Source organism: Etheostoma spectabile, chromosome 6 (genome assembly GCF_008692095.1).
Source record: "Etheostoma spectabile isolate EspeVRDwgs_2016 chromosome 6, UIUC_Espe_1.0, whole genome shotgun sequence".
Taxonomy (NCBI): Eukaryota; Metazoa; Chordata; class Actinopteri; order Perciformes; family Percidae; genus Etheostoma; species Etheostoma spectabile.
In genome coordinates this window covers 23056839-23075719 of record NC_045738.1, presented here as the reverse complement: position 1 = coordinate 23075719, position 18881 = coordinate 23056839, and the positions used below count along the sequence as shown (strand labels likewise).

The window sequence follows — 18881 nt, the reverse complement described above, 5'->3', positions numbered from 1 at the left end:
GTGTGTGTGTGTGTGTGTGTGTGTGTGTGCTTTTACCCTTTCCGGAAACCTGGACTTATCCTTAACTTATCCTTAACCCTTGTGTTGTCTTTACCATGAAAAACGTTATCTAATTTTCTGACATTTTTGTCACTTTTTCAATGTAGAGGGGCCTATTTTTGATGTTTTTTTTTCCAAAGTTGTTTGATATTTCTAATGATGACATTTTCTGCTTATTTCAAAGGTCCATTTTTTGTGATTAAAAAAAACTGAAAATGGGTCGAAAGTGACCCGAGGACAACACGAGGGTTAAGTACTTTCAATAAACCTGTTAACTTACACTTTGGCTCTGAGTTTATGTCTGCATTTGGGTTCTGCTCTTGATTCAAGCAGGCGTGAATCTTCACTGGTCTCACGATTCAACCCGATTACGATTATCGTGTCTTTGAATCGATTCGATAGTGTCAGGTTCAGGACACTTAAACTTACTAAATTAAGGACGGTCAAAAGCAACAAAACGAGACAGACGGTAATGAGCAGTTTATAGACTTTTGCCGCAAAAGGGAAGAACAGATGAGAGCAACTAGTCTAGTAGCCAGCCCATAGAGCCCCATTGTGAACCCGGAAATGTTGCGTTCCACCAAAGTTTTATTGCAGAATTGAAGTATGGGTCCCCAGTATACAGAAAAATGAGGATGCTAATTTGCATATGTTGAGCAATTTGCATAGTTAGCATAATTAGCATTAGTAGCTTAATCGTCCAGTTTGACCACATTTTGCACTGTATGGCCAATTTCTCTACAATATGTAAGTGGTTTTAGAGGATGCTGTTTCTTTTCTGGCATTTTGAGATTTCAAAGAACATTTTAGGACTTATTGTGATTTATTAGGTAAGTTCCAATTACTTTCAGGCGTAATTATAGGTTATTTTTATGTTAAACACAATCTACATTCAGATTAGCAGAATTGGCCAGATCGACACTAGATTTTGCACTGTGCCATCAGTTTTCACATATATGGAATGATTTAGAGGTTTAAGAGGTTAAATTCAATTCTGGCACTTTCAGACTTCAAAATGGTATTCTATAACAAATTTGGATTCATTTAGACACATTTTTTATTAACTCAGGACGTTTAGGTTATTTTCATGGTAACACTATAACCTTACATTTCAACCTTGCTCTTTGATGTGAATGTTGATGACCTAAATTGTTGACATTTTTTGAGGTTAGGTCATGTTTTCCTGCAAATAAGATGTGGCAGCTAGCTGTTGTAGTTGTAATAAGTAGGTAGTAAAGCAGGGAGCATAGTCTAGTTTTAAAGTAGTTGAACATTTTTTATTATGGAAAACGTAATCATTAAAGAAGTAGTTTCACAAATAGCATATCATCCTTAAACAGAACGCCGCCGTTATTAGCTCATAGCCATATCGAACAAGCTATCACAAACCACCAAAATTTAAGAACAATAATTTTTGGTACAACATAACTAATATTTTGTGCTCTGCAACAGAGCTTGTTGGTAAACGATCTGTCCTGCGCGCATGTGCAAGATGTTCACGCATGCACAGATGATACCATGAGAACGTGGATTTATGACCTTACATACTGCCACAATCTGTTCCCGTAGATAGTTAAAGAAAGTCCTTCACCGCCACTGGAAAGCTAACTGTAGTTTAGCTGACAGCTAATTCAGCAACCCCCAGCTGAGAAGCATGTAAAAGACCCTCAAACTGAAATAACTGTTGAATATATACAGCTGTTACGTCATGTTCTACTTGTGCTCATTTAAGGAAGTTTTTCCTCGCCACTGTTGCACTGTTGCTTGCTCTGGAGGAAACTACTAAACTGTTGGGACCTACTCTATCTGTAAAGTGTCTCGGAGATAACTCGTTATATTGATACTATAAATAAATTGAATTGAAATTTAAAATACAATCACTCGAAACATGGTCTTTATTATACTGTAAAATCTAGTTTAGCTGTAGCTCTTTTCGTACTGTTTACTTTGAATACGTTATTTTAGGCGTGAATCAAACTGTCACTAGTGATTAGTCAAAATAGCTGTTAGCTAATTAGCATCAGCTTGCCGTTGCGGCTAACCGTTCTCTTAGCTAATTCATGGTTCCAGTCTGCCATACCCAGCCACCAGATGTTGTCATTGCGTCCCAGCTCATTTATCGTGGTTTGGCCATCGTCTGGACAGGTGCATCTTGCAGCCAGCATAGGACGTCGGCTTAATTGTTACGACACCCAAACATTTGTTGTCTTTGACAGATATTTGCATTGTCTGCAAAGGACCATGGAGACATAGAAGAGCAGGACAGAGCTCCACAGAGTACAAGTCTCATTGACTACACCTCTACCTAGTCGAGACAAAGTCTTGAAAGACAAGCAACAAACAAGGCTGAGCAAACTCCTGTGTACTTTCATGTAGGAAATAATATCATGATGGTCGATAAGCTGACAGCATTGCCACTCATGATGAGGCGGATATAACTTATAACTTACATGTTGTCAGACTGGGGCTTCAACTGTTCACATTCTCAGTGATGACACATGTTTGTGCTTTATCTTTATGGTGTTAGAAGGCTGGTATAATAACTAACCACAATAAAATGGCACATTCTCAGCATAAATGCCATTGCAGAGAATCTGGGTGACCAATGTGGTTCCATTCTGGCCATGCATGCTCTTTCGGGATGTGATTCCACCTCATATCCTGTTGGGAAGGGGAAGGTGTCTGCACTCAATGCCATAAGAGTCGTTCCTGGTAAGCTTCTCCACTGCATTGGAGAGGCAGAAGCCCCAAAGTTACAGATCACAAAAGCAACAAGGGCTTTCTTTCTGGCTCTGTACAATCAGAGGAACTTTGTAACCTTGAATGCAGCCAGGTATGGAATTTACCAAAAAGCGCCAAAGGTCCCCAGCACTGAAGTCACTAGCTTGCCTTCATGGAAGACGTGTCCCCCTACAGGCACTGCTATGGAAAGCAGCAGACCATCTTTACTATCCTCTTCTTTTCTGTCATCATCTTCTCCAGACCCTTCATCCCTCTCTTTGTGCTCTTGGTGTTGTATAAGTATGATGCAGCACACACCATCATTGCCTTTGCAGAAACACTAACTGGTAGGCCTACAGGCCAGACCTACAGCTGTACAAATGCACTTTGCTGATGTGCAAGGTTTCAACCCGGCTTTGCAACCACAGCTGACAAGTAACAAAACAGGAGGAACAACTGGACTTGAATCCTGGGTGGGCATAATCAGTTCCTCTCCTTCCTTTAGGCCCATAGTCTTATCCCATCCAAAATAAGGAGATATCCACAGCTGGTGGATCAGGCTGATGAGGCTGCCTTTTGTTAATTAATTGTGAGTCATAGCAGTATGCTTGAAGGTGGTAGCCAATGTGTGCTTTGTGTAGTGCGGAGGTAAGGCCCTCTTGGTTAGCCTTGCGTCTGCGGGCGGACTCGTGTGGCCCAGACTCAGTTTTAAGCTTCACTTAAGTACCCCTGAAACAATGCATCAACATTCCAAAAGCACTCATGATTCTGAATGTAATTGTGTTTACCATAAAAATACACTATAATGCCTGAAAGTAATTGGAACTTACCAAAATAATCACAATAAGTACTAATATAGCTCTTTGAAATCTGAAAAAGCCAGAAAAGAAATCACATCCCTAAACCCCTAAAACCACTCACATTTGTAGAAATTGGCCATACAGTGCAAAATATGGTCAAACTGGACGATTAAGCAATAATGCTAATTATGCTAATTATGCAAATTGCTCAACATATGCAAATTAGCATCCGTCATTTTCCGTATACTGGGGACCCATACTTCACATTTCTGCAATAAAACTTTGGTGTACTCAACATTTCCGGGTTCACCTAGTTGGCTACTAGACTAAACCTTTCACCAGCACTGCTCCTAACGATCTTCGAAATCCTCTCTGTAGCTCAGTCTTTTTATTCACACACACACACAAGGATAAGGAATACAGACATTGGACTGTGGTTATCTATATTATGCTACAAGAATGTCAGTTTCCAAAGTGCAGACAGTTCGAACAATGTGTTCCTTGAGTGCCCTTGAAACTCTGACACTCTGCCACCTAATCTGTTAACCAGCAGAAACTGGACAAGACAGTTGTTAAATGCACACATAATAATTAAGCAAGAAAGTCACACTACTTAAGAAACTACTTTAAGAAATAAGAAATAAAAGACTTTATCAAAATGAATTCTCTATCAGATATCACGATGCATCACAATGTGCCACCTCCTCACCATGATTATCTAATGCCAAACATGGCTTTCTTGACAGATTCAAGCAGTCAGATGTACTGCATGAACTCCCCTTTTGTATTGTATCTGCTCTTAAAAAAAGACACTCCCTGAATGTTCTGGAGTCCGAACACAGACGACAACAGACAAAAAGCAGAAGCAAAAAAACATGAAGCAGAAAATCAACAAGTAACATCAGTAGGCAATCATCGATTATGGTCCGTCACCGCATCGATGCAGACGCCCTGCTACGTCCTGCAGCGCCCTGCTATGCCATGAACTACAACAAACTACTATTTATAGTCACTGTTCCATTATCTTTTACTGTGACTGTTATTGCCACTATTCATTACACCCCCGACCGGCACCGTCAGACACCACCTACCGAGAGCCTGGGTCTGTCCAAGGTTTCTTCCTAAAAGGGAGTTTGTCCTCGCCACTGTCACACTGTTGCTTGCTCTGGAGGAAACTACTAGAACTGTTGGGTCTCTGTAAATTATAGAGTGTGGTCTAGACCTACTCTATCTGTAAAGTGTCTCGAGATAACTCTTGTTATGAATTGATACTATAAATAAAATTGAATTGTAAAATCTTTTAGTCTGTGAGTAAAAACTCAGTGACATTATGACAGATTGACAGATGTGAAATGGTGTCAGTCTTTAGTCTTTTCAAAGTTTTTTTTAAAGTCTTCTAGTGTATGGTAGGCATAAGTGAGCATTCAGAATATGAATTGCAACCGTACAGAGTTAAAACTGTAGACACCGTGTCTGAGAGCTTTCTTTTCATGCTGTGTTCTAGGGTGGCTGTGGCTCAATTGTAGAGCGGTCGCCTGGAAGGTTGGTGGTTCGATTCCTGTCCCATGTCAAAGTGTCCTTGGGCAAGACACAGAACCCCAAGTTGCCCTACGAAGTGTAAATGTGTGTGAGTGTGTATCTGATACGCAGGTGGTCCCTTGTCCAGCAGCCTCGGCATCAGTGTGTGAATGCGTGTGAATGGTGAACGATTCCTGTACTATGTTGAGTAGTAGTTGTTGAGACTAGAAAATGGACTATAGAAGAACAGTTGGGTCCTCACCTTGGATGGGTCCTCACCTTGTTTTCTTTGGGTCCCATATTACCACATCAGCATCTGAGTTCTTGGCGATACGGCCTTTCTGGGGGTAGAAGTTGAAGATCTTTGCTGCGTTGCTGCTGGTGACAGCTACAAATCGATTCTCGTCCATTTTGCCACTGTGCTGAGGGGGGAAGCGCAAACAGAAGCTGGTATGAACAAGGGGCCACAATGGATGTGAACAAATTACAGAATTAGAAGGCAAAAGGTCGACGCTTAGACTGCAGCAGCAAGCAACTCATGTCTGCCAAAATATCTTCTAATGTTTGAGCTGTAAGCTCTGTGGAATGTAGTAAATCTTCCCAGTGGCCTCGGGGCGGCCGCGCTGAAACACAGTGGGAAAATGCAACGCCGGCTTTCTGCAGTAATATGCAGCTCTGAGAGCTTTTTGTATTGTAGAAAAACTACACTATGTACTAATACACACATATTTTAGTTGGAATAAAAGAAGAGAAGAGTAGAATAATTAACACATTCACATTAACAAGTATTCATTCTTAGCCTAACATTAAACTTGATGATATGGCCCACGAGGGATTATAAAATCCACAATACACCCCTGCCCACTGTTATGTCGATGCATAAAGCACCCGTAAGATCTTATAATTTGAAGTGCTACCGTGCTGAAATGATGCATATTCTCCCAATCATTTGGCCTTCATGCACGATGAGTAATTAGCCATGACGATGCATCACAGTACAAAGTATCAAGCTGACGTAAGACACATGCAAATAGGGACTTTCAATTTTAAAAAGCTCATTTTAATTTGTGGTTAGGTTGTCATTTGTCCTATTTCATTCATCTTTTTATTCTACCTGTGTAACTGTGTAAACTGTGTAATTACATGGATAATGACAGGAAACTCAGTAGTAGCTGTGATAGCACATCATACATCTCACACTTCTGCCGCTTTCAGACTTAAGTGTCAATGTTGAACAACGTCAGATACAGAGCATTCATATCATTTGTTAGACGTACCACTCCTTTCTCCCAGATGACGGACATCCTGTCCTCCACTCCGTTCACTCCGTTCGGGATCTTGCTGAAGTCGTCTTTGCCCAGAGCCTTCTGGCACACAGAAAAGGTGCAGTTGTCTGTCCCCGTCACACTGAGATCATCACTAGCACATTTGATGGATAAATACATGTATGGATGAATTGCAGAATAGATGCTGCAAGGAATACGTAAAAATGCAAAACTAAAACTTACAGCCACATTTATTTAACCCTCCTGTGGTCCAATTTGACCCTTTTTCTAAATTTTTCTACATCAGAAATTTGGTTTTCTTTCAATTATACTGTCCAAAAACATAACATGGATGGTTCTATATCCAACCATTACTCTTTACAAGTAAATTAAATGATCAGTTCTCCATTCTCACTGAATGTGGGTCTTTTATTCAATTTTATAGCGTTTGGAAAAAAGAAAAATGTGCTGAAAAATTGACACTAACATTGGATATTTGGGACAAAACAATTTGAAAAAAGGGACAAGATCTGAAATTTTAATTTGAAATTTGGACCCTGCAATAAAATATAAGTTGCATGGTCGATGGGAAGACAACACAAGGGTTAATCATCTAAGATAAGTCAAAATGCAAATTATTAGGGCTGGCCGTCTTAGTCAATTAGTCCAGTGGTTCCCAAACTTTTTCACATTAAGGAACCCTAAACTGCCACAATTTAGACCAGGGACCCTTACTGTTCAGACCTTGTCTTAGGGTCCCCCATTTGGTAGGATTTTACTCTTAATTGACTAAGATTTCTTTAGTAATTTTTTTTAATGCTATTTCATGCTGAATTACTTATTTCCAAGCAACTTATTATCACATCTTTGGTAAACCCAACATAGAAAGTGGTGCTTTTGCATGATTATTTGTGTAGAAATTCAGTTTTAAAGATGGTAAATGGACTGCAATTACTACCAACTAATGGATTAGTCAACAAAATCATAGAAGTGTTAGTTGACCAAGAAGTGCTTTAGTCAAGGACAGAAATTAGCATAATTTGCATAAATATTGGCGAGACTGCCATGTCAGCCTGAGCCTCTTTTTCCCTGTCACCCTTCTACATTCTTACAAAAACCAATTGCTCTGAAATAAAAATGCTAAAAGATGACAAAGCATGCTTATGTGTGACGACATTGTTGGCTGCTAAACTGTCAGTTGCACCCACTTGGCCAGTAGGTCCATGAGGTACCCTGGGGTGCTGGGGTCAGGTCTGAGGGGAGGACCCATGACAAATCCAGCAGCGTGGGCCCAGTCTTTGTGCCAGCAGTGAGTACCGTCGGTGCCCAATCCAGCTGCAATGGGCTCCCCGAACACCACCCGCCCTGCAGAGAGACAACAACTAGACATTCCCCCTTATACTGTTTTAGAGCCGGAGCCAATCCCATCCCAGGTTTTTTAATTGCACCCCCCGGTCCCTTCACATGCTTCCCTTCCCTTCCATTGCGTCGTAGTCTAGAGATGCGAGGAAATTACGCGAGGATAGAGAAAACGCTTTCCCCTTTCAGCTGCATGGCTTCTGGGAAGCCTGCTCTTGTGTATCCTCGGTCATAGCTCCTCAGAGATCCCTCCTCAAACCTCGATCCTTGCTCCTCGGGGCAGGAATAAGAGCTCTGAGATAACCTTCACTGAGGAGGGCCAGAACTACTTCTGGTTCAAGGGAGGACCACTGGTGGAATGTGACTAAGTACAAGTAGTACTTAAGTACTAATTTTAAGATACTTTACTAGAGTCTTTTCTTTTCATGCCACTTTCTTCTTCTACTCTGCTACATTTCAAAGAGAAACATTACACTTTTTACTCCCCTCCATTCATCAGCTTTAGTTACACAAAACACATGTGGTTTATAAAATATGATGGTTTATTATCAATTATAATAAATTAAACTACCCAACAATATAATGGCCTACAAGTCCAGCTGTTTGGATCTCAGTTTCTAATATGTGAGATTTTTTTCTGCATTGAGTACTTTTACTTATAACAGTTTATTTACATTTCTCTGATGATACTTACATACTTTTACTTAAGTAACCTTTTCAATGAAGGGTTTTTACTTGTAATAGAGTATTTATTACAGTGTGGTATTAGTACTTTTACTTAAGTAAAGGATCTCAACACTTCGTCCAACACTGGCGAGAAGCGAGGTCCTATCAAATAAGAGAACTGAGGGGTGGTCTAGAGGGGCAGTAGGACCATGTAGGCTGAGTCCTTGGCAGCGGTCCCTCTCTTTCCCTCCCCCCCCCCGTTCCTGTCCATCCACTGTCACTATCAAATAAAAATATAATTCAATTCAATTTTGTTTATAGTATATAGTGCCAAATCACAACAGCAGTTATCTCACTGCGCTTTTCATAAAAGAGCAAGTCATTGAATTTGGGTCTCTTATTTCATTTTAAAGGGTTTAGAAAAAAAGAAAAAAAAAGTGCCAAAAAATTGACAATAACATCGGATATTTGGGACAAACATTTTTTTTTAAATGGATAAGTCACCAAAAATAATCTTTAAAACAATAAGAGAACTGAGATCCATCCCAGAGGATATGGATGAATCCTTCAGGAACTGAGGGAGTGAACATTGGCTTTAGAATCTCTTTTTGAGGTTTTTCAGCCACATTTTGAACATTTTCAATACCAGATTTGAACACTGGTATTGTCATTTAAGATGCTGTGTGTGGCCTTCATCTCTCAACCTCACCTTATTTCAACAGCAGGTGGCAGCAAGCCCACACTCACCGTCTCGCCGTGCGTTGGACACCACCTTGGCGGCAGATTTGCTCATGACGTGGACCACGTACAGCGGGCAGTTGACGGCGTGGGCGATGGTGATGGCTCGCTGGGTGGCCTCGGCCTCCACCTCCTCGGGCCGACATAGCTCGTGGCCCTCTGGCCCCGTGATGCCCAGGGACAGCATCTTCTTAGTCCCCTGTCGAGTCCCAGCGGGGACGGGGACAACAAGGCAGCGCAAAGGTTAAAGAAGATGGTTGGGTAAGAGCACAGTAGAGAGGCAACCCGCTATAACTAACACAACAAAAATATTTAAAGGAGCATGTGTAAAGATGAACTATCAAGGCAGAGGAGTGCTTTAAAATAGAGAGAGACCCCGCAGAGGCCGTCAGACTGTACAATGAACACTGTTGACTCTCTCCAATGTGTTATATTCATTGGGGGTGGCAGTATCTCAGTCTGTAGGGAGTTGGGTTGGGAACCGGAGGGTCGCTGGTTCAAGTCCCCATGCGGACCACAGTACGGAGTGTGGATTGGTGGCTGGAGAGATGCCACTTCACCTCCTGGGCACTGCCAGGTGCTCTTGAGCAAGACACCGTACCCCCCCCACCCCCCCCCAACCGCTCAGGACGCTGGTCCAGCTGGCAGCCCACTCACTCTGACATCTCTCCATTTGTGCATGAATAGGTCCTGAGCATGTGTGTGTGTGTATTTCAGGCCTGTGTGTAGGGATTCACACAGAGTGTAAATTGGGATCAATAAATAGTATAAATTAAATAAATAAATTATATCCCATGTGCCGTTATTACATTTGTGCAATTTTCATTAGTGCAATTTTACTAGTTCATGTGCAATTATTGTATAATACAGTTTGCTATATCTGACTTATGTGCATTGTCCTTCTACAATACTTTTATACCACCAGTATTTATTTATGCCCCAGGAGACTGTTTAAGGCATTTTACTGTAAGAACGGTACTTCTTTGTTTGACACGCTACTTGTACACTTATCTATCTCTGCTCTTGTCTTTTGGTGTGGGACAAAAAAATTTTTTCTTATCTTATCTTATCTTAAAATATGGTAACACTTGTGTTTGGTTGAATATGGCTTCCTTCCTACTTCCTTATTATTTGAGGTCCCACAGACCTAAATACTGTACAGTATCTCATGTGTATAAATGACAGTGATTGCAAAAACAATCCCCCCCCTTAAACGTTTTTTTTTTGCTCATGACCCTTTTAAAAATCCAATATGTACAAAGACAGGTAACACTTGTCTTGACACTGCCATGAACACATGACACTGTCATGACACAGTCATGACACATGAACCCTTACCATGACTAAGTTTTATTTAAGTGCAACCAAAAGATATTAAAGTGGTCCCTTCACTTTGTCACACACTTGGTGAAAGTGACAAAATACTGAATATAGAAAACATTTAAGGGAATATTTTATGTTTTATGTGTTATATGTGCTATGCACGAACAAATATATATTCATTTTGTTTAAGAATAGTGATTTGGGCGCCTGGTTAGCGCACATGGTGGAGCGGGAGTTCGTATATAGAGGTTTACTCTTTGATGCAGCGGCCGCAGGTTTGACACCAACCTGTGCTGCATGTCCTTCCCCTTCTCTCTCTCCCCTTTCAAGTCTGAGCTGTCCTATCCAAATAAAGACCTAAAAATACCTCAAAAAGTAATTACTAATGTTTTCAGTCAATTAGACCCGACTCAAATCAAATCCAGCTCTCTGTTAGACCAGTATGGAACAAATCATTGTGCTACATAAGAGTTTAATTACAGATTTCATTACATGTCATTTAACCGATGCTTTTATCTAAAGACACTTATACGTATGTATTGAGTATATATATATACACTCACCGGCCACTTTATTAGGTACCCCATGCTTAGATACGGGTTGGACCCCTTTTGCCTTCAGAACTGCTCAATTCTGTGGCATAGATTCAACAAGGTGCTGGAAGCATTCCTCAGGGAGTTTGGTCAATTGACATGATGGCATCACACAGTTGCCGCAGATTTGTCGGCTGCACATCCATGATGCGAATCTCCCGTTCCACCACATCCCAAAGATGCTCATGGATTGAGATCTGGTGACTGTGGAGGCCATTTGAGTACAGCGAACTCATTGTCATGTTCAAGAACCAGTCTGTGATGATTCCAGCTTTATGACAGGGCGCATTATCTGCTGAAAGTAGCCATCAGAAGTTGGGTACATTATGGTCATAAAGGGATGGACATGGCAGCACACTACTCAGGTAGGCTGTGGCGTTGCAACGATGCTCAATTGGTACCAAGGGGCCCAGAGTGCCAGAAAAATATTCCCCACCATGACACCACCACCACCAGCCTGAACCGTTGATACAAGGCAGGATGGATCCATGCTTTCATGTGTAGACGCCAAATTCTGACCCTACCATCCGACTGTCCAGCAGAAATCGAGAACTCATCAGACCAGGAACGTTTTTCCAATCTTCTATTGTCAATTTCGTGAGATTGTGCAAATTGTAGTCTCAGTTTCTTGTTCTTAGTAAAGGAGTGGCACCCGATGTGGTCTTCTGCTGCTGAGCCATCTGCTCAAAGTTCGAGTACTGTGCGTTCAGAGATGCTCTTCTGCCCACCTTGGTTGTAACGGGTGGTTATTTGAGTCACTGTTGCCCTTCTATAGCTCGAACCCGTGGCCATTCTCCTCTGACCTCTGGCATCAACAAGGCATTTCCGCCCACAGAACTGCCGCTCACTGGATGTTTTTTCTTTTTCGGACCATTCTCTGTAAACCCTAGAGATGGTTGTGCGTGAAAATCCAGTAGATTAGCAGTTCTGAAATACTCAGACCAGCCCTTCTGGACCAACAATCATGCCACGTTCAAAGTCACTCAAATCACTTTCTTCCCATACTGATGCTCGGTTTGAACTGCAGGAGATTCTCTTGACCATGTCTACATGCCTAAAGCACTGAGTTGCCGCCATGTGATTGGCTGCTAGAAATTAAGTTTAACGAGCAGTTGGACAGGTGTACCTAATAAAGTGGCCGGTTTATATATTTATATATATATAGAGAGAGAGGAGAGAAGCTATAAAATGTCAAAGGTCACACAGCTAGGGGTTAAGTGTTGCTCAGGAACACATTGATGTACCGTAGTGGGAATCAAACCTGGGTCTCCCACACTAAAGGCATGTGTTATAGCCACTGCACCATCACCTCCAAAAGAAAACAACCTCCGCCCTCCTACAACTGCAATGGATGCAGCTGATTGGACAAACGCATCACGTGGGGCTGGCTAATCTCGAATTTCAAAACCGATCGTAAAGCAGGTCGTTTGGAATATAATCTTGTATTTTACAGAAAACAGTTCACCAAAACGTGTTTCTAAAAGCAATTTCATTTAGACAAAGGTTAGTTTAAAAGATTTTGTCAGCTTTTGAGAGGGGGCGAGCCAAGTCGGCTACTCCTTACTCAACCCCTAAAATGGGAAGCGGTGGAATGACGCTGACAATGGACTCAAACCCTGAGAGTAAATACTAAAAGGTAGTAAAAATAGTATAAAATAAGTACATCAGATAAATCTGAAATATGTCATCAGTTCAAAATCATGTCCAAAAGCAATTCTCATGAAACTTGGAAAGGCTTTTTTGAGTTGTCAAAGGGAACATTTGGGTTAACATCACAAATTCATGCATACTACACCTTTAACACATGTCCCAGGGACAGCATTCCTCATGCCTTCCCCACCACAACAGACCCACTTTTCACTTTTTTTGGGCATTTGCTGCATTCTAGTGGTGAATTGTTGTCATGACATTTGTAAAAAAAAAAAAGAATATACCAATATATTTCTGAGAAATAATTGGACATTTTGACTTGTCAACGCAGAGAAAAGAGGCCCTGGAGCAAGAAGGTCTTATTATTAACATTTTTCAGCGAGGGAGAGAGACTACTCTTGGGACAACACTGAATTCTTTAGGTTGAACATTAATTGCAGTGGACATTGGACAGAGCAAAGGCTGCTTTTGGTTTTTCATCACATTCTTTTTTGCGGTGTCAGTCTCAGGGTCTCGGGTCCAAGTCAAGACCGAGTCCAAATGTGAGATACCGAGACAGAAAAACCCCCAATCCTCTCCATATGTTCGCTGTTATTAAGACTGCACATAGATGAGGGAAATCTAGCATGTGCTTTTATTATCACCCAATTTATTTACCCAAATCTGGAGAGGTGGGAAGTACATTTGTTTAAGTAAAGATATGAGGTACTGGTTCTTGATGTCAGTATTTTAATTTTAGGATATATTCTGCTTTTCCACCACTATTTTACTTTTTAAGTTATTATATATAATAAGTGTTGTTGTAAGGTGTTGTTCAGTCTGTAATACTGCTACATATTTGACAGTGGCAGTGGCAGGGATGTAGTCAAGTCCACCTTTATCTAGTCCAAGTCAAGACAGAGTCCAAATGAGAGACAGTCAATACCAAGAAAAAAAACAATCCTCTTCAAGAACCCTTTACTTACTTCTTCGTAATTTATGTGATGTTTACAGACATAGCTAATATCTTAGGAGGATCATTTTGCTTTATTATTCATAATCATCAAAAGTGAGTGCAGAGTAACACACTGTGGGATCAAATTCGGCCATGTTATTTACTTTAAGTGTAACAATTTCACAACTTCAGATTTGACATGTTATTCTGGCATAACAATAACCTTATGGACTGCAGATTAAAACTGCGACAAATTTCAACAGGTGTCACTGAAAGGTTGAAAATATTCCCATTCTGAAGGATCCATAAAACACAGTGCCCTCTGTTCTAGATGGATTTTAAATTAAAGTAATACCTGTTTTTCTGAATGATTCATTAATGGTTACAAAAACAACAAAAGCATAAAGTGCCCGACTGGAGAGAGAAAGTAAAATATACGGTGCTTCCAATGGCCAAACCCGAGACAAGTCCCAATCCCAAACGAGTCCGAGACCAGTCTAAGACAACAGAAAGGTGTCTTGAGTCCTGACTTGGACTATGCAATTTATATATTTTTATATATTTATATTGCGTGTTGTGTGACCAATGTACGTGTGCTGCTGTAATACACCGTAATTTCCCATTTTTTGGGATCAATAAATATCTATCAAACTATCTATCTATCTGTCTATGCAGGGAACACACTGAGGCGTTATGTCCCTTCGTTCACACTACTTTCACAAGTTCTAAAATTAAATTTCTGCATTTATATTACAGAATAAAACTACATTTTCTATTTGTATTACTGCCACAGCGTGTATTCGTCAATGACACTTAGCAGGATGTTGCATGGGAAATGCTCAGCTGCGCCAGGTGCAAGATAAGGCCCTCAGTGTTAAACATTAACCGCTTTCAATTGTTTCTGGACTGGTGTGTTTACACACATTTACTATTCAACTGACATGCCCTAAAATCATCTTTGCTGATAAAAAGGACAGCAACATGAATGCATGGTTGGTCCATTTTTTTTTCAAGTAGAAAAAGGTTTTGTTTGAGAGCATATTTCTCTCACTGCAATCTAAAACTAAGTTTTTGCATCTCAACCAAAACTTTAGGAATTGCAGAACCTTTAGACTCTCAAGGAAAACCTTTCGAAATGCAAAAAGACAAACTTGTTTTTGTGATTGCAGTTCGAGAAATACGCCCTAACAACTGTTGTTTTTTCTTGAGTCCAAAAGAAAAAAAGACTATATTTTCTGCTAGTTAAATTCTCAACCATATTCCTTTAGCTTAGAATGAAGAAATAATGGAAACTAAAACTAGTATGGCTTTATGTGGAAAGTATTGAGTTGTTAGCATTTGTAATACTCCTTACTAAAACATTATAAAAGACAGACTTCAGCAGGAAGTCAGTAGCTTAAGAGTGGACATCACATGTGGGGAAAACCCACATCATAGGTGCTCTTTAATACGAGCAACTCACACTGTCAGTTTCTATTGATTCCCTCTAAGAGATTGGTATTACTGTGTACTAACCTCTGCAATCAGGTCTCCATTCTCAGCATGCACCTGAGCTATAGCTCCGAGCTCCTTACACTGGGAGAAGGCAGCGTAGAGCTCAGAGTCCTGCAGCATGAACACATCTTTATAGGCCATAAACATCTTGAAGGAATTGACTCCCTTCTCTTTGGTCAGCGTCTGCATCTCTTCTTTGACCTGGAAAGGGAAGAGGTTTGGGAGGCTCTGGGTAACATTGATTCTGATCAAATGTAGCCATCTGAGCTCTGTGGCTCATTGGGTAGAGCGCTTGTTCATCAATCAGAAGTAGGGCTGCACGACATGAGGAAAATAACTAATTGCGATTATTTTGACTGATACTGCGATTGCGCTATGATTCACGATATTGGAGGGAATCTTCATTGAGAAAAAAAAAGTGTGATTTTTTTCCCCCGAGGATCTGTCCCAAGCAAAGCTTTTTTTCTTTAGTTTGTAGGATACAATTTGTAGGCCGAGATGTCTCTGCAGCGCCACTATACTTTATTTTAGAATGGTTTGACACATATTTTGCATTTTTTTTTTTTTTCCAGCATGTTCCCTTGGATCAGAGAGGCTCCAAAATCAGGGTAGCAGCTGTCGCCTTGGTCCCGCTACACATTCTGTGATGCCATGTTCAACTGCTACACTGCAGTGCCCTGCTACGTCCTGCTACGTCCTGCTACGTCCTGCTACGTCCTGCTACGTCCTGCTGTGCCTTGTAATGCCGCACAGCGTCCTGCTGTGCCATGAACTACTACAAAGAACTGCAACAAACTACTAATTTTTTCTATTTTTGTTATTGCCACTCTTCATTCTAACCCCAACCGGCCCGTCAGACACCGCCTACCAAGAGCCTGGGTCTGACCGAGGTTTCTGCCTAAAAGGAAGTTTTTCCTCGCCACTGTCTCACTGTTGCTTGCTCTGGAGGAAACTACTGGAACTGTTGGGTCCTCGTAAATTCTGGAGTTTGGTCTATCTGTATAGTGTCTTGAGATAACTCTTGTTATGAATTGATACTATAAATTGAATTAACAAATATTGCAATTTGAAAATTGCCCTAGTTCATATTGCGATTTCGATATAATAACGATTAATTATGCAGCCCTAATCAGAAGGTCAGTGTCCCCTGCAGTCTACATGTCAAAGGACAAGAGACTGAACCCCAAATGGCCCCCGATGGTTGTGAGTATGCGTGTGAATGAGTATCACTTCATATCATGGACTTATTTCTATTTCTTTTTAATGCAAGCAAAATTGGTTTTGCAATCAAAAACAAAAGTTTGTTTTTTTTGCATCAGAAAAGGTTTTGTTTGAGAGTCTCAAAACTTTGCAAGTCAAAAAATTGTCGATTGAAAAGTTTCTATTGATGAACTATGTTGGTTCGCAATCAAAGGTTCTTCTTTGGATTGCAGTGAGACAAATATCCTCTCAAAAACTTATTTTTTTGCTTCTGTTACAAAAAGAAACACAAATAACTCCATGCGAATGATCAGGTGGTACCTTGCATGGTAGCCTCTGCCACCATCAAACCTCATGTTGTCGTCTGGTCAAATTTAACCCGTTTTCAGTTTTTTTACCACCAAAAATTAGGCCTTCAAAATAAGTGCCGAAAATGTCAACACAACTGGGAAAAAAGATTTTAAAAAGCACCCACAACACTGAAAAACACGTTTTTTTTTCAATGTTGTGGGTGCTTTTTTATGTTTTTTCCAAAGTTATTTGATATTTCTAATGCTGACATTTTCAGCTTATTTTGAAGGCCCATTTTTTTTGTGATGAAAAAAATGAAAGTGGGTCAAATTTGACCCGAGGACAACTTGAGGGTTAAAGGTGCCCTGCAACACGTATTTAATTACTCTGTGGTGATGTTCTACCATGGACTCTGTAAAATATTTTGGAGAACAATTGCCTTGGTTACCTTGTTTCAAGCCATTCTAGCGTGGTATAGAAAGACTGCAGGAAGACTCAGGTCAATTTATGCAAGTTCTCATTAGTATTCAATGGGCTAAACTTCTTGACTCGGATTGGCTAACAGCTAGCCAATGAGAGCCAGGGTATCAGCATCCTTTACCCAGGTCAACTGGACGAGCTCATGAATATTAATGAGCTCAGGCATCATGACGTTAGACTGACCAGCTGTTATAATTGTTGTGGTTCCATGGTTTGGGGGTTTCCTGTTATTATTGTGTATTTGTTCTATTTCCTTTTGTTCTATTTCTATTTCTGTTTTCTGTTAAACTTCATATGTCCTCCCTTGTTGTCTAGTGGACTCTCTGTCTAGTCTAGTTCCTGTCTTGTGTCTGTCTCGGGAGTGTCTGTGTGTTCTGTTTCCTGTTTTATTTTGGTAGTCTGGGTTTCTGTCTAGTCTTGTCTTGTTTCACTTCTTGTTTTTTGGGTTTTCTGTGTTTTCCTGATGCAGTTCACCTGTTTTCCAGCCCTTGTTTTCTTTTGGATAACCTCTTCTGCTATATTTTGGGACACTTTTTGTTGCTAGGACTTTTTTTTTAAAATAAAGATTCAAGCATATCACTTTGCCTGCCATCTCCTCTCTGCATTTGGGTTCAACATTTTCTGTCAGCGCAACAGTAATTGGTCTGATTTCTACTTGTATTTCTTTTCAGTGGCCAGAGCTGACAAAGGAGGTAACAGTTCATTTTCACATTTTCCATATAGACCTAATATATTTCAAAAAATGCAGTTTTTTGTGGCAGGGCACCTTTAAGTGGTTGCTAAGACTCGAAAAGCGCTGCATATTTAAATGCAGAACCAACCATTTACATAATTAGAATGGATTGTGTTGCTTTCAACACAATACACATACAATTTCTGTACACATTTGCATTCTCAAAGATACTTTTGTGTCATTTCTGACTAGATTTTTGGCAAACGTACTAAGCTAACACTTAAATACACCAAAATAAAAATAAAAAGTGTTGGGGAGTTTATTAACGATGATCTGCTCATTCACCTGGTCACTCCACCATGTGACGGCGACGTGCAGCGAGTAGTCGCAGCACACTTTGGGGTCAGCTGTCTTTCGCCAACAGTCGTAGGCTTCCAGGAGAGACTGGCCCCTTTGGGGGATGACAAAGTCCAGGATCATTGTGGTCCCTCCTGCTAGCGCTGCCTGGCGAAAATACACATTAACACACCACAGATGCAAGTTAAAGATTTACAAAAGGTAGACCTGCAACACATGCACTATGAGTGCTTAGAATGTTGGCTGTACGACAGTTGTTGTTTCCGATAAAATTCTGCCATATTTACAAGTCTAAAAATGTCACAACTTCAGATTTGACATGTTAATCTGGTATAATAAATATACCATATACATGAAATGGTAACAACATTTTGACGGAGGAAGTTATTTTAGAACAAAAGCATAAAGTACTGGACTCTGGCGAGACAAAGCTTAATATTTGGCGATTCCAATGGCCAAATCCCAAAGTCCAAGTTGAGTCCGAGACAACAGAAAAACTACTTGAGTCCAGACTCGGAACATGCAGGGAACACAGGTTGGCCTGCAACACACACACTATAATAAGCGTATAATGCTGGCTTTTTGACAGGTGTTGATTACAAACGCTCGCTGTTATTGAGACTGTAGTTTAACCTCTTCACACACACGTGAAAATACATGCTTTTATCGCCTAAATGTTTTACCAAAACATTTTTTTTGCCCTCTGGGATGTGCCTGAGGTCAGTGGGAAGTTAACAATCTCAATTTTTAGTTCCAAGTGTCAGTGTGATTCTAGGCCTT

The 18881-nt window shown here is 40.6% G+C and overlaps 1 protein-coding gene across 1 annotated transcript in view; it reads right to left on the bottom strand.

Annotated features, from left to right (window-relative positions):
• dpys (dihydropyrimidinase) overlaps positions 1-18881 on the bottom strand; it is a 26672-nt gene that overhangs the window by 5454 nt on the left and 2337 nt on the right. Inside the window, exons 2-7 of the mRNA XM_032517862.1 lie at positions 18090-18248; positions 15122-15301; positions 9116-9305; positions 7552-7708; positions 6356-6497; positions 5358-5500 (exon numbers count right to left, since the gene is read on the bottom strand). Coding sequence (XP_032373753.1) covers positions 5358-5500; positions 6356-6497; positions 7552-7708; positions 9116-9305; positions 15122-15301; positions 18090-18248 — 971 coding nt within the window. The remainder of the gene's footprint in view (positions 1-5357; positions 5501-6355; positions 6498-7551; positions 7709-9115; positions 9306-15121; positions 15302-18089; positions 18249-18881) is intronic.